Source organism: Brassica napus, chromosome C7 (genome assembly GCF_020379485.1).
Source record: "Brassica napus cultivar Da-Ae chromosome C7, Da-Ae, whole genome shotgun sequence".
Classification (NCBI taxonomy): Eukaryota; Viridiplantae; Streptophyta; class Magnoliopsida; order Brassicales; family Brassicaceae; genus Brassica; species Brassica napus.
This window is the reverse complement of record NC_063450.1, coordinates 40,790,742-40,807,731: the sequence shown is the minus strand read 5'-3', so window position 1 is coordinate 40,807,731 and position 16,990 is coordinate 40,790,742. Positions and strand designations below refer to the sequence as shown.

The window sequence follows — 16,990 nt, the reverse complement described above, 5'->3', positions numbered from 1 at the left end:
CTCTTGAGTATATGAGAAGAACTTCGGAGGTATATGTTTGGTTCTATCGCTTTTGATATATCCTTCCTTCGTTTGAGCAACACATGCCGCGTTATCTTCATATAGAATAGTTGGCCCCGTACTTTTGTCAATCCCACTACTTGAACAAATGTGTTGGCTTATAGATCTTAGCCATACACATTCTTTACTTGCTTCATGGAGTGCGATGATCTCAGCATGATTTGAAGAGGTAGCCACAAGCGTTTGTTTCTGAGAACGCCAAGATATAGCAGTGCCTCCGATCGTAAAAACATATCCTGTTTGCGATCGGGCTTTGTGTGGATCTGAAAGATATCCTGCATCTGCAAAACCAACCATTTGACCATTTGAATCTTTAGGGTAAAATAAGCCTAAATCAATAGTCCCTTGTAGGTAACGAAAGACATGTTTAATTCCATTCCAATGTCTTCGTGTTGGAGATGAGCTAAATCTTGCTAGAAGATTAACAGTGAATGATATATCAGGCCGTGTACAATTTGCAAGGTACATCAACGCTCCAATTGCACTTAGATATGGTACTTCCGGACCAAGTATCTCTTCTTTTTCCTCAGGTGGTCGAAATGGATCACTTTCAATGTTAAGTGATCTAACGACCATCGGGGTGCTAAGAGGAGTTGATTTATCCATGTTAAATCGTTTCAACACTCTTTTAGTGTATGTGGATTGATGCACAAATATACCATTTTGTGAATGTTCTATTTGTAGGCCAAGACAATACTGTGTTTGTCCAAGATCTTTCATCTCAAATTCTCCTTTGAGATAGTCTGATGCCTTTTGTATTTCTTTTTGAGTTCCAATAATATTTAGATCATCAACATATACCGCGATTATCACAAATCCGGATGTTGTTTTCTTGATGAAAACACATGGGCATATAGGATCATTCACATATCCTTCTTTTGTTAAATGTTCACTGAGACGATTGTACCACATACGTCCAGATTGTTTTAACCCATATAATGATCTTTGCAATTTTATTGCACATAACTCTTTAGGTTTGGAACTTAATGCTTCTGGCATTTTAAATCCATCAGGGATTTTCATGTAGATATTAGTATCTAATGATCCGTATAGATAAGCTGTAACAACATCCATGAGACGCATCTCAAGATTTTTATCAGCGGCTAGACTCATCAGGAATCTAAATGTGATCGCATCCATTACAGGAGAATATGTTTCCTCATAATCAATACCAGGTCTTTGAGAAAATCCTTGGGCTACAAGGCGAGCTTTATACCTTGTAATCTCATTTTTCTCATTTCGTTTTCGAACGAAAATCCATCTGTACCCAACTGGTCTCACATCTTCAGGTGTGAGTACAATAGATCCAAACACTTTTCGTTTGTTAAGCGAATCAAGTTCGATTTGTATTGCTTCTTTCCATTTATTCCAATCATGTCTCTTTTGACATTCATATATGGATTTCGGTTCTGGATCATCGGTATCTTCATTTACCTCACTTGACACGATATATGAGAAAACATCATCAAGGTCATTTTGTTCATTTCTATTCCATATCCTTTTATTATGGATGTAATTAATAGAAATCTCATGATTATCTTTCGATTCATGATGCTCTGATTCATCAGAGTCCTTATCATTTATTTCTTCCAAAATATTTTCTGCTATTTTGGGTGCATCATATATTTCAGCTTTCTTCTGTTTCCTAGGATTCTTATCCTTAGAACCAGCAGGTCTACCACGCTTCAGGCGTGTTTTTGGCTCTCGTGTGTCATCCTCCTTTTCTTGTTCATTTGGCATTTTGATACGAGCAGGAGCATTTGCAGCTGGTATATGAGATTTAGTTACCGTCTTGGTATCTGCAAATGCATCAGGTAGCTGGTTAGCTATACTCTGTAAATGCATAATTCGTCGAACTTCTAGTTCTGACTCTTTAGTAGGAGGATCAAGATATAACAATGATGGTACACTCCATTTTATATCACTTCCAACATTTTTGTTTTCTCCCCCTAGAACTGGGAATACATTTTCGTCAAAATGACAATCAGCAAAACGTGCTGTAAAGACGTCACCAGTCTGTGGTTCTAGGTATCTTATAATTGATGGAGAATCACAACCAACATATATTTCCAACCTTCTTTGTGGTCCCATCTTTGTTCGTTGTGGTGGTGCTACAGGCACATATACCGCACAACCAAAGATTCTAAAGTGGGAAATGTTTGGTTCTCGACCAAACGCTAACTGTAGTGGGGAATACTTATGGTATGCACTCGGTCTGATCCGAATGAGTGCTTCTGCATGCAAAATAGCATGTCCCCATACAGAGGTTGGAAGTTTTGATCTCATGATCAATGGTCTTGCAATCAATTGCAGACGCTTAATTAAAGATTCAGCCAAACCATTTTGCGTATGAACATGAGCAACCGAATGTTCAACTTCAATTACCATACAATAGTCATTGAATGCTTGGGATGTGAATTCACCAGCGTTGTCTAGTCTAACTCTTTTAATAGTATAATCAGGAAACTGTGCTCGCAGTTTGATTATCTGAGTTAGAAATCTCGCAAATGCCACATTTCGAGATGATAATAGACAAACGTGTGACCATCTACTGGATGCGTCAATTAATACCATAAAATAGTGGAATGGTCCACATGGTGGATGTATCGGTCCACATATATCACCTTGAATTCTTTCAAGGAACTTTGGTGATTCTTTATCGATTTTGGTTGGCGATGGCCTTACGATCAATTTTCCTAGAGAACATGCAACACATGTTATTTTATTCCCTTGAGAAATCTCCTGGATTTTCAATGGATGACCATGTGAAATTTCTATGATTTTACGAATCATTGTAGTGCCTGGGTGGCCAAGGCGATCATGCCATAACGTGAACTCTTCTGAGTTCTGTTTTACTACAAGATTTGATTCGATCTCATCGATATAAGTATGATGTAATCCCAAAGGAAGTTCTGGAAACTTTTCCAATATGTGTTTTCTGCCACATTTTTCAGAAATTACATACATGTATTTCTTTCCATCCTCAGTTGCAGACTGAGTATCATATCCGTGAAGATATATGTCTTTAAAACTCAACAAATTCCTTTTAGAACTCGGAGAGTATAAAGCATTATTTATGGAAAATTTTGTTCCATTCGGCAAAGTAAAGTTTGCTTTATCAGTTCCTTCAATCACGTCTGCAGGACCTGATATTGTATTGACGACAATTCTTGTCGGTTTTATATCAGAGAAATATCTCTTTTGTCTCAGAATAGTGTGCGTTGTTCCACTATCTGGTATGCATATTTCACGAATCCGTTTCTTGGATTTTGCTCCATTAGTATTTTGATCCATTTCTGAAATTATCATAAACATTAAATAAAAGTGAAACGTGAAATTTATTCATTTATTATATAAAGAAAACACACAATAATTATACATATATTGTTGTTAAAACAACATTATTCTTTGAAAACATAATTATTATACATTACAAATGAGGACTATTCAGCAGTCTTATTAGAAACATTTTCGTACTCTTCAAGAGTATTCTAGTCCAGCTCATTTGCGAAATCAGAGGATTCAAGGTATGAGGTCCCTTCAACGTTTTCCGTGAGGTTCACCTCTTTAGCCTTTCCTTTTATGGATTCTTGATATAACTTGCACAAATGTGGGGGAGTACGACAGGTACGCGACCAATGTCCTTTACATCCACATCTGTAACATACAGTCTCACTTTTCTTTGTGGTATCCTCTTCGGTTTCTTTGCCTTTATGAGGTTGTTCAGATCTAACCCATTTGTTAGATCTAATACTTTTAGGATAGTAAGGCTTTTCACGTTTGTTGTTGAAACGCCGACCACGACCTCGGTTGGTATGGTTTCTCCTTCCCGAATATTCTACCGCCGTAGCATTCACTTCGGGAAATGCCTTGGCTCCCGTAGGTCGGGAATTATGGTTTTTAATTAGTAACTCATCGTTCTTTTCAGCCAACATGAGTGTTACCATCAATTCAGAAAATTTGGTGTACCCACATTTTCTGTAAATTCGGGATAAGACGTTGTGTTCTTTGTGGAAAGTATTGTATGTCTTGTCAAGCATTTCTGCTTCGGTGACAGGGTTACCACAATATTTTAATTGTGCAACTATCCTCAAGATAGTGGAATTGTAATCTCTAACCCTTTGAAAATCCTGAAACCTCAGGGTTTTCCACTCTTCAAGAGCGTGAGGGAGATTGATTTCCTTCTGATTATCGAATCTGTCTTTCAAGGCTTGCCATAGTACGGCTGGGTCCTCAACGTCTCCATAGTCGTGAGTTAGATTCTCATCTAAATGCTTCTTCAGGAAGATTATCGCTTCGGCTATATGCTCGGGTGGCGATTTGTTACCGACTTTTATCGATTCGGTTATTTTTTTATTACAAGATAAGGTTTCACATTTGTGACCCATCTGACATAATTTTCGCCGGTTATTTTCAGAGCCGGGAACTGGAGTTTCTCGACGTTTGCCATTTGTATTTCTAAAACACAAAATAATAATTTTATTAAAACTTCATAATTTAAAAACCGTTTACATTAATCATACAAGCAATTACAAGGAGAAGCGATGTAAATAAAATTAAACCGATATTCATCTTAAATTCACTCGGAGTAAATTCTCCAACGAATAAACCATAAATAGAAACACAAATAAAAATGGCACATAAAAACAAAAGTGCGCGAATCATCTTTCTTGAAATGAAAAATCGGAGGAGAGCGATTTGAAATTTTGAGAGAAGATGAAATGTTTTGGATGATGAAATGAAGTGAAAATGAGTTGTATTTATAGATGAAAATCACTGTTCATGACCGTTGGAGAAAGGGGAAATTTTTGAAAAAATTTCTTTGTGACCGTTGGTGTTAAATCGAGTGCACCAAAAATCAGTCTGAAAATATCGTATTAAACGATCAATCAAATCTATTAAATTTCATAAAATTTTGATAAAATAAAAAAGATATGGTGAATAAACATTTTTTGTTATGAAAATAAATTATGCGACGGCTCAGCCGGTCAATGCATAATAATAAATTATACGGCGGCTCGGCCGACCAATTAGCAATAAACAAAATATAAGGCGGCTCAGCCGACCAGTTAACAACAAACAGAAAATAAAGGCGGCTCGGCCCTCCAGTTAACAACAAACAGAAAATAAAGGCGGCTTGGCCGTGCAGTTAACAATAAATAGAATATAAGGCGGCTCGGCCGACCAATTAATTAAAATATTAATAAATAATATAGGCGGTATTCCGGTCATTATAACATAATATAAATAATAATACAGGCGGTATACCGACCATTATAGCAGGGTATATATGATACAATAAATTTTACCGAATTGCAGAACGATCGTGCTGATAACGTGTTATGAAATAACTTATAATTTATAGTATCGAAAAATTTAAATAAGGGCGAAATATTTTCCCCGCAGAAAGAAGATATACGATAAATATGCAAGAGAGAATATTTACTATGAAGAGAGAGAATAGAGATGAGATGTAATGATTCTTTGTTTATAAACTCTTCTTCTTGTTTTTGGTGTACAAAAGAGTGAGATGAGTGATGGTATTTATAGTGAGCAACAATACATAAAATAACAAAGATTGTGCTTGATTTGGTAAATGAGTGAGTGATCATAGTGCTTGGTGAGTAGATGATCATAGTGCTTGAGTTGGTAAAAGAGTGGAGGATCATTTCAAAGTTTATCTTATAACAAAAATAACTTATTGTACAATTAAAAAGTCAAATAATTGTTAATCCAAGAAAATATAAATACGAAACCTTAATATTTACAACAATAGGTTATTTATAAACAAATATTTTCGAGCTGAAAAAATCCTGGTCAAAATCTAGTATTACAATTAAACCGGAGTAGATTGAAGTTTCACTGATTCAGTTTATAAATAATGTTTTTGCATCAAATCCAACATAGACATTTAATTCAACCGACAGACGTTCTTAATGTTGCATTAGATTCATAAAAAAACAATAGAAGATCACAAAACATACATAATTAAGAGAGAAGATAACACAACATATTAGCTAGTGGCACGTTTGCATCTGTTGTAGTAAGTGCAAGGTGCGTTTTTCTGATTAGCTTTTCCGATGCAATTACCTACGATCTTACAGTTAGAAACTGGCTTCTGCTTCTGCAGGCCTGCGTAGCTTAGTTTCCTCCCCTGTTGTCGCAGAATCCGCCGCACCACAGCCTCAACTCCATCCTCCTCAATCTCCGCCGTTATGCATTCTCCAACGGTGTCTCCGGGAGCACATCCGCCATATCTCAAACCACTTGTGGCGTTCACTGCAGCTGCAGTTGTCGAAGCCGCCGCAAGAAGAAGCAGAAGTGAGACGAGTAAGAAGAAAAAGAAAACTGATTTAGCCATGTCTAAAAAGAAAAGCTATGAGATGTGGGATGTGGTATGAGAAGAAGAAGATGGCAATACCATCTCATCTTATCTTTATGCACACTTTAATTTGCTTTACTGTAAATTCCATGAATTATTTGGCTTTTGTTTATTTTTATATATTATTTTTGTCGGCAAGTCACTCTTGCTGGTCTAATAACTGCGGTTGGCACTGATTTCAGTTAGGTACATAGAGACTATAGAACCAACACTTGCACTATTCAATATAGCAGCAAATGATTGTATTTTAACGTTAATCTTTCTGGTACACTATACCATGGCATTATTTTTATACACTCTGTAGCTAGGGGTGTCAAAATGAGTTACAACTCATGAGTTATCTCAGTTCGATTTTTCATTAGCATGAGTTCTATTTTTTAGGTTCATTTAATAAATGAGTTTAATGAGCGAGTTTAAATTAGATCACGAATTATATGAACGATCTTTAATGAACATGAGTCAACGCATAAGCTTAGTCATTTTTATACTTAAAATAATATATATTATGTAAAAACATAATTTCTATATTATCATATTTATTTTCTAAAATTAAAATGTAAAACTAAAAAAAAAATTAAATATATATATATATATATATATATATATATAATGTGAAAGAAATTTTTATATACTCATCATCTCATATATATCTTTAAATTTAGATGTAAAACAAAATATTCCTAAAAATAATTTAGAAATTACTCGTAATTATCTTACTTAATATTTTGTTTTACATTTAAATTTTATAAAACATAGATAAGTAATATATAAATCATACTTTTAATATTATAAAACTTAATAAAACTTATTTTATTTTAGAGAAATTCCCTAGGATAAGTTATTTTTAAGTTTTTGTCATAAAAATAGCTCTCAATGAACAAAATGACCAAAATAAGTTTTATTAAAGAGTAAAAATGTATTTTTACCCTAGGGTTAACTAATCTAAACTTAGGGTTTAGAGTTAAGGAGTGGAGTTTTGGGGATAGAGTTTCAAATTTTAGAAAATTAATAATAATTAAAAATTTCAAAATAAAAAAGGGCTATTTTGGTCATTTTCTTTTTTGGAAGCTATTTTTGTGACAAAAATTTAAAAATGGCTATTTGAGAAAATTGCCCTTTATTTTATGATAATTAATTTTTATATTAGATTGCGAGCTACCTCGTTTAACTCATTATCTAGATGATACGAATTCAAGTTTACTGTTGTTAAAAAAAAAAAATTCAAGTTTACATATTGAAGTTATATAATAAATGAGCTGAATTGAACTACCTCGTGAAAAATCCGAACTCACTATGAGCTGAGTTGAGTTGAGCGAGCTAACTCATTTTGACATTCCTACTCGTAGCTTCGTACCGGTGGAGTGTGGTTAGGGAATCTGGTTTTCCCGTAACCGATCTATACCCAAAATGATAGTCGCAACCAAACTAATTAGCAGGGAAGCTTTGTCGGATATCCGTTTCCTATTTCACAAATTTCATCAGATGTCTACCTTTTGTTTAGGTAACACGGAAGCTTTATAGGATGTCTAAAATGGATAATCACAATTCGCTACACAATTTCTGTAAACATTTTATTTCACGTAAAAACAAAACAAGAAGAAGAAAAAGTCACATAGATAAACCTTAAACAGACAAGAAAAGAAACACAAATAAAACAAGAACAACAAAATACAAATGAAGAGAAATCTTATGGTGAGCCACTTTAAAATACCAGTTAGTGAATATAATGATGAAGACACCCTGCAAGAGAGGAGACGTTAAGTAGGTCTAATCCTGGCGATCTCAAGCAGAAGTTTATGCAAAGCTTGTGGCTTGGAGAAGAAAGGAGCATGGTCAGCGCCTTTTAACCGGTAAACTTTTTCAGGTGGACTACTACTGATCAAGTTTTCCTGGAGAGTCACTGGTATAGCGTTGTCTTCTAGCGTCTCTATGTAGTACCGTCTCACTGAACCATAGTTACCATCTGAGAGAGAGAGTTTCTCAAGAACCGGAGCGAATGGTATTGACTTCATTGATACAGAAGCCAATGCAATATCCTTTGAAGGGCTTTGGTTGAACAAAAGGTCTCTGATAAGAGACTTGTCTAAGTCAATGGCCGTTGGAGGGTGTTCATTACCATTTGTGTAGATAAAAATCTGAGCTTTTCGCATTAGATCATTCTGACCTGCCTGAAAAAATGTGTCATATAGTTGTCATTAATCTATTGCGCGGAACAAGCTTGAAACACAAGGAGAGATCGGCGAGATAACAAACCTGAAGCGAGAACATATCGAGTGTACTTTGTCCATTAGTTAACATCGCTGCAGCGAGGAAAACAGCTTTTGAAATCTTTGAAGGAAACAGTTCCATAACATAAGACATACATGCTCCACCAAAATCATGACCGACCAAGATCACCTGCAAATTTTAAACATAATAACATTTTCAAATTTTTAATATAATAATATTTTCAAAATTTTCAAATGTAGAAGGCAAACAGAAAAAAAAAACCTTTTCTCCTATGGGAAGCTTTTCAAGAATATCAGTAAGTGGCTTCACGTATTGTGACAAACTGGAGATGCCATTTATATTGAACGAGTTGATACCACAACCAGCTAAGTCTATGGCGGTAACTTTGAAACCATCTTCCTCCAGGAGCGCAATGGTTTTGTACCAACACCAAGCACCGAAACCTCCTCCATGGATGAGGATAAAATGGTTTGTTTCCAAGTTATCTAGCTTAACACCCTATTCAAAGACCAGAACAAAGAATCTAACTTCAGTATAAAGAATGTACCACGAAGAAAATGTATTAAACAGTCCTACATGGAAGAGAGGAACAACACTTGAAGATAAGTACTTTCAACATCAAGATTCTCTTCCTCTTTTTTCAGACTATAATCTCATTGTCACTACAATCCCACAATATGTGAATTCAAAGTTTATCATTAAATGTCAAGAAAGGAAACCAATCACAGCTTATTACATATGTTCCAAAGCATGTCTTTATTCAAAATATCAGTGTTCTAAAAATCAATGTAAACTGCACCTATGTGTTCGCCTAATCGGCAAATCATACCTAAACAAAATGATTATTCCATAACGTTTTTTTTCAAAAAAAGAAGAAGTTTAGGCACTAAAAAAATCTGTGTCCGCTTGATCAATAATCTTATATAAAATGCCTAGCTACGGCCTAAAGACTTTTTAAACATTGCAAAATAGCATTGAGCTCATTGTCCACTTTATATGTAACTTCCCATGTTTGGTTTCGAATTAAGACCTCAGTTAGAGGAATGTCTGTTAGCATCCTTAAGAGGGTTGACTTCATTCAATACAAAGACAGAACCTGGTTAAGGAACTGATGAGGCTGTAACAGAGGATCCGTGGAGGATCTTGACCTAGTGCTGGAGCTCCGAGGCAACTGATTCTTCTTCGTGCCAGAAACGGGATGACGTTGCGACGCGGACCGTTCAAACGGCAGCGATCCTCCGGTTTTTTGCTGTCTGGACAAAATGGCAGCAGCGGCAAGCGCTTGTTCCGTAGTCACGGCATCGTCGAACTTGTTGTCTCTCCTAGAGGAAGACGACCTGAACCGGTTCAACCGGTTGGTATTAGGACCAGAACCCGACCCGGCTAAAGATGGTTGCCGCTTCTTGATGGGTCGTCTCTTCTTCACGGGCTTCGGCGGAGCAAACAGAGAACAGAGGTTTCCCATGAAGAGAATGAAAAAGGCTCAGAGCTTGTGACAGAGAGAGAGATTAAGAAAGGTTTGGGATTTATGGAGTTTTAGAGAGAGAACGTGACGTGAGGTTCAGGTGAAAGTGGTGGAGAGAAAGTGGAATGGAGAAGCTGGCAACTTTCTAATGGCTTCTCAACGTCTCTACTTGTAAACGGTAATCGTGAGGCCAGAGAGGGACCAATGCTACAGGAGAAAGTTCCTATAATTTTATAATAATTACACTCTTTTATTTTCATTATTCAACTTCGTAGTTTTTGGGCGTAACGGGTAACAACTAAAAGGAATATATGGAATGATAGGAATTATAAGTTCTGGAATTTAATGGAATGGAATCAGCATTCCACTTATTCCAAAACGTTTTTGATTTGGAATGATTTTTCAAATGATAGTTATTTTTTTTTCTGGAATGTTATGGAATGATATGGAATACACATTCCATTTTTTAGTTGTAACTGGTGAATTTTTTTTGGAATGCACATGAATCAAGCATTCTGGAAGTTTTTATTCCAAAAAACTGCATTCCAGTTGCAGCCTTTACCTTTTTAACATTAATTGAATATACTTTCACATTTTTTATTTTCATTAGTGGAGAATTTTCAGTTTCAAAAAAACTATTGGAGAATTTTTTGATTGATTAACACATTTTGGTTATGCTGCACCAATTAAAATATGCAAATCACAATAGAGTGTTTTTAAAAGAAAAAATTAACAGTTTATGGAAGATCAAACTAACAAAACTTTTATATTGCAGAGAGTGTAGCTTTCTCGTGGCTATCCACTTACAGAGAAAAAGCACTCCTCCACATTGAGCGTTCGATAAGATATAGAAAAGGACTAATAAGTCACGCTTTTACTCAAAATGTGATCATCACAAGATCAAAATTTTGTTTGGACCACCATTATATAACATACTAAAGTAATGTTAAGTTAGGAGAATCAGATCCCGAGTAAAATACATGACAAAAGATATGTAGATGCTAAGCTATCATCATCACATTGCACGTGAATTCGCTCGCCTTGCAATATGTATGCAATCATATGATAAGTACAAGTGTTTTAAAATTTTAGTAGAAAATATTGACCATTGCCACTTTTTTTCTCTCCGCCTGAGAAATAACTAACTTTACTGGTCATCCATCACATTTTCAGTTGTCACAGTGAGGCACATACTATACTTCGATCTGAAACACTAAAAATGATCAGACATATAACCAAAATGTGTTGAAGACAATATATAACCAAATGTGATCATTTTCTAACACATTTGGTTATCTACTTTTGATTTGTTAGTTTAGGTAAAGGTGTATCAATGGTCATTGGCTCATTGTATTACTAGGTGTATATATCTCATTTATTCTCACACAACGATGGATTTTTTACAAAATGATCAGTGATCTCCTATGTTGAAATTATGCTTTGTTGTGCCTCTTAATTAGTCTTTAGTCTCTACGCTTATTAGTTTAGAATTATTTGAAATTTAATACAAGAAAATACATCTCTAAAATATATTGGCTATTTTCATGTTGATGCATGATTGTATTTATATCATGAACTTTTTTTGTCGGCAAATGCACACTATATCATGAACTTTTCTTGACAAATGACATCTATACCATAAACATTTGTTATCTTAGAGTATTTCAATTCAATAGGTGAAGTTCTCAAGAATGTGAATATTAGTGAAACTTTTTTTTTAATGAAATTGAACAATGTAACTACATTTGTATAAGAATCTTAGATAATATTTATCTTCAATGTCAAAACAAATATTGACTAGCTTTGTGTATTTTATACAAAGTCAAATTCTGTTTGGAAACTGGAGTTGATATAACAAAGCGTAAAAAGTGTTAATTCCATGATATATACCTCCAAATTATTCTACTTGTCACACAAAGTTGATTTTTTTGAAGTAGATCTTATATATGAACAGTTTAATATTATTAGTTAAACTCACAGAATAAACAAAATATTATTAGTCAAACCATATTGCTGTTTTATAATTTTGATATGCATACGGTGATAGAATCCACGATTAAGAAAGTCTAAAATGGTTGATAATGGAGGTAGTGTTTTGGAATATCATAAGGAACGACAAATAGTCAAATACCCCCCCCCCCCCCCCCCGGGCGAATCCAGACTATTAATTTAGTGGGTGCACTAATATTAATTTAATAAATATTAAATAATATATTAAAATATTATATTAATTGAAATATAAAGTAAATATTTATTAAATTTAATACCATAAAATATTTTCAATATTACTTTTCATCAGTTTTCCACTATTGTATTTATAATATTTAAATTTATTTTAATAAAAATAGAATAGATAGTCATTAAATTTTTGTATATTTACAAAAAATATATCTGTTCATATAAAAATGTTTTTTTCTGCAATGTTTTACTACAAAATAAGAAGTTTGTTTAAAAGTAAGATATTTTGTTATTTTAGAATTTAATGGTAAACTAGTAATTAAAAATATACAATTCAAAACTTACGTATGTAGTTTTGGAGTTTAAATTATTTTTATTTAGTTAAATAGGCTAAGTTTTTTTATTGTTAGAAACTTTTAATAGATAAAGATTTTAAAACAAAAATATCTTTTAAATCCAAGATTTATTGATTTCTTAAATCGAGTGAATTATGTTTAAATTGTTAAATATATTTGATATGTTTTGTTTCTTTCTAGAGTTTATCTATTTTAGTGGGTGCATGTTATAAATTATTATGGGTGTACATACAAAAATTTGTACAAAAATACATTAATTTTCAAAAAAAATTATGGGTGCACAGACACCCCCTTCCCATATCCTAGCTTCGCCCCCGCCCCGCCCCCCCCCCCCCCCCCCCCCCCCCCCCCCCCCCCCCCCCCCCTTTTGGCGTTTTGTTTTCCTTTTTTGTTTCTCCTGTTGCTAGTGGGGTTAGTGTTTTCATTTCTCTGAAACAAATATTTATCCTTTGGAGTCGGACTCGTTTTGCGACAATCTGTTGTAGTAGTCATCTGATCAAAGTTCTTAAGATGATAGTAAGCTTGGTTAGGGAATTAAACCAAAGTATTGGACAAGAGATGGAAAACAACAGTGAATGCAACGACAAGCAAAAGATCGGGTATCTGATTAGTGAAGAATTAGAGAGGATTAAACAACTTGATGAGATGTTGACAATTTGACATGCATTGCAAGGCCATTAAATCTGCTTTGCCCTTGTGCTGATAGCATGTGAGATCAATATTTTGGATCGAGGAATGTGATTATAACAAAAGTAAAGTACAAGGAACTACAAATCATGTTGAATAAGTTTGATCCAGTTACGTGGGTGTTTTATAGAATTGATCTGGTTTCTATGATTGAGTTTTACTTTTGACTTCTGTATATTATATTCTGCTTTACCTTCCGGACATTTTGTTCAAATCTGCCGGCTAATGTCTTCAGAGTAAGTTGTTGTTTACTCCTAGTTGTAGTCTCTAGGTGTTTGATAATTCCCCTTGGTTTCACTCCCTTGTGTAATTAATATCTGTTTTCTTTATGAGGAATAAACATTACTATAATTAATATTTTTATTCAGATAATATTTTTCAAAAACTTCGTATATTTCTGGTTGAAAAAGGTTTTAATTTTGTAAACCATTGTTGAAAATGGAAAGGACGATGTCCATTTCAGTCTTTTTCAGACACAATCCAATCTCGACGCCACCTGACTGCTCGCGCCTCTCTGCCATCGCGATCGCTTCTCCTTGGTCAATAGAAACAATATCAACCTTAACGGGTCTCCCCCACCCGAAATCCGACTCGTAAACCTTTAACCGGGTCGACCCGGCTACAGTCCCGAACTGCGTGCTCCCTTCCACGAAACGGAACGCTTCCGCGTACGCCTCCGCGACCGTCTCTATCTCCCGCGAACTCAGCCCCTTCACCAAACCGCTTAGGATCTCCACCGCCGCAACGAATCTCGACAACTCCGCCGCCTCGTGGTCGTAACTACCCGCCGGAAACACGCAGTTCCCGAAGTACGTCGCCGGAAGCGGAGGATCCAACCGGTGTCTGAAATCTCCGACGAAGAGGAGACTCACCGATCTCTCGTCGCTTCCTCCGCGCGCCTTCACGAAGCAGGTCCACGCGTACGCGAAGGAGACGACGAAAGTCGACAGGTGGAGGTGACTCGGAGTGGTTGACTCGCGCTGGGCTCGCTCCCTGAGTTTCTCGACGTCGTCGCGGGAGAGAACTAGCGTCGCGAGGACGACGTCGTCTCCGAGTTTTTTGGCGGGAAACGGAGTGAGGCTTCTGCTGCTGTTGGTTGCGTCTCCTTTGAGAGATCTAAGCATCGCGATCATCTCTTCGTCTACTCCGGTCACGCGGTTGATCAAGGACCGGTCGTAAGACGGAGATAGAATCTCCGGTAGAGAAGAGGTGCCGTTGTTCTCGAGGTGTTGTTTGCAGACGTGAGCCCAGGCTTTGATGAAAGTGCTTGACGTTTTTCCGTCTAAAACGGCGTGGTGTGTTACGACGCCGATGGAGAATCCGTTGTTCGGAAACAACGTGATTTGAAGAGAGAGAACGGTTGCTGAGTCATCAGAAACCGGTAACTCAGGGAGCAGGTTGTATAGCTCAGAGAGAGGACGTTGTCCGTAGCCGGAGAGAAGAAAAAAATCAGCTTTGGTCTCGGCGATTGTTACTAAAACGGCGTCGTTTGGAGAGACGACGATGCTGGGCTTGGGCTCGTTTGGGTCCCATGTTATGCGGCCGGCGAGAGGATGATAGTTGCGGAGGACGAGGGACAAGGAGAGTTTGAGTTTAGGGAGGATGAAGGAGTGGAAATGCTCACGTGTCGACTCGGTGTGTCTGAAGAAGAAGACTCGCTTCACTGGGCTGAATAGTAGCCACGGTAGGTCGAAGAACGTCAAGGGAATCTTGAGCGAGTGGGGGACCGAGTCTGAGCCGGCGGCAGGGGTGACGCGGGCAACCTCAATGATGTGTGTAGTCATTCGTGACGAGTATTGTATGATGTTTCAATAATAAACCAATACTAGTCATTATATATAGCAAAAGAGTACTTGAACGACCAAAACTACTTTCGAGTTTCTGAGAGGAGGATGACTCGGGCAATCTCAACTATAAGCTGCGTCATTAGTGACGACTGATCGGATCGCTAACATTTAGAAGTTTCATTGAGAAAATACCAATGGGTCTAGAATCTTTTGATCTTTGTACATTTACGACCAAACCACCCATATGTCCACGTGTTATGAAATAACTGACTTCTCGAAGATTCACATTGTATTCAACTCTATTTATTAGATATATAAATTAGTTATATTGGGCATTAAGTCATCAAATCAACATTTTCAACAAATTCTACCCAGAGGTCTAATTAAGTAAGGCAAAAGTAAAGAGACTTTATTAAAGTTGTAAACTGTAAATCACAGAAATGGCAAGTGTTACAAAAAGAATAAAAATTGGCCATTAAATCATCGAATCATCAAATCAACATCTCAACAAATTCTAACCAAATGTCTAATTAAGTAAGGCAAAAAGTAAACTTTAAATCACAGAAATGGCAAGTGTTGCAAAAATAATTTGCCACAATTCAACAAATTCAACATTGTCATTTGTCAACAAATTCTACCCAAATGTCCAACCTGACATAATTAACATTTAAGCGATTTGGTACAATTTACCGCCAACTGATTTAAACTTAACAGTTACATTTTTTCTTCTCGAGTTTTTAAGGTTTCAAGTAGGTTTGGGCATTCCGATCTTCGGATCAGGCTGTGGACGGTTTCTTTCGGGTCCAAATCATTTGGGTCCTAGAAATTTGGATCCAACTAGATACTTCAAATTTTTTGGTCCGGATTCGGGTCGGTTCTTCTCGGGTCTGAGTTAGTTCGGGTCTATAATTAAAATATTTGTAGGTTTTGGGTCTATAACGGATCCGGCTCAGGTTCGGATATTTACAATAAGAAAAAGACTTGAAATACTCAAATTCCATCAAAATTTAGCCAAAATCCATCATATTTAATTATTTATCTACAATTTTATAAAATAACCAAAAACAAACAAATAATATTGAAACTAAAATTTTTTAAACTCTAAATTTAACATTAAAATTTCATATTACTTGAGCTTCTTATAAAAATAATAATAAAGATTGTTAACAAAAAAAATTCAATTAAATCATAAACTAAAATATAGAAATAGAACACATGAAATCATAATTTTGGCGGAGTATGAATCGGTTCTTATCGGGTCGGGTCTATTCGGATCGGTCTGAATCTATTCGAGTCGGTTCTTTTCGGTTCCGCCCCCGCGATCAAACTATCAATCTCATAACGTACTTTTCGGTTACGGTTCTTTCGGGTATAGCAAATTAAATTTTTGATTCGGTTTTGGATTGGGTATTTTCTGGTCGATTCTAGATGTTCGGTCTGGGTAAAATGCCGAGGACTAGTTTCAAGTTACAGTGGGATGTGACGAGTTTACATTCCAGTTTATCAAATATGGGCTAACTGGGCATCAGGAGTGTTTGTGGGGGGGATGATTAATTGGACTAAAATTTTCAGATTTCTATCTTTGATTCATGGGCTATTTTCTGTTGGGTTTCAAGTTTCTTTCTTGTTTAAATAAGGCTGGTGATAACAACACCTTTGTTTCATGTAAATATATGCGATGAAAAGTTCTTATTACTATACATAGAGGTTTTAAACTTCAAATTGTGGAACGTTAGGTTAGGATCTAGATTGATACTAACCAAAGCATCTCTATCCTTAATTAATACTATAAAACAGAAGTCACTTAACAATTTTGGGAGTGACATGTGTCACCTAAATTTTTTAA

The 16,990-nt window shown here is 35.9% G+C and overlaps 3 protein-coding genes across 3 annotated transcripts; all 3 read right to left on the bottom strand.

Annotated features, from left to right (window-relative positions):
* Positions 1–5,909: 5,909 nt before the first annotated feature.
* Positions 5,910–6,595, bottom strand: LOC106408995 (protein RALF-like 27). Its single transcript, XM_013849686.3, has one exon. It carries the CDS (start codon positions 6,419–6,421, stop codon positions 6,074–6,076), a length of 348 nt encoding a protein of 115 aa, XP_013705140.2. The 5' UTR covers positions 6,422–6,595; the 3' UTR covers positions 5,910–6,073.
* A 1,392-nt stretch (positions 6,596–7,987) lies between these two features.
* On the bottom strand, positions 7,988–10,356 carry LOC106409039 (putative methylesterase 11, chloroplastic). The gene is made up of 4 exons (XM_013849728.3): positions 9,768–10,356; positions 8,933–9,169; positions 8,696–8,839; positions 7,988–8,610 (listed from the first exon to the last, which is right to left on the bottom strand). The coding sequence occupies exons 1-4, from the start codon at positions 10,134–10,136 to the stop codon at positions 8,200–8,202; spliced, it is 1,161 nt and encodes a 386-aa protein (XP_013705182.2). The 5' UTR covers positions 10,137–10,356; the 3' UTR covers positions 7,988–8,199.
* Positions 10,357–13,702: 3,346 nt separating this feature from the next.
* On the bottom strand, positions 13,703–15,393 carry LOC106407496 (phenolic glucoside malonyltransferase 2-like). Its single transcript, XM_013848368.3, has one exon. It carries the CDS (start codon positions 15,139–15,141, stop codon positions 13,771–13,773), a length of 1,371 nt encoding a protein of 456 aa, XP_013703822.2. The 5' UTR covers positions 15,142–15,393; the 3' UTR covers positions 13,703–13,770.
* Between the last annotated feature and the right edge of the window lie 1,597 nt (positions 15,394–16,990).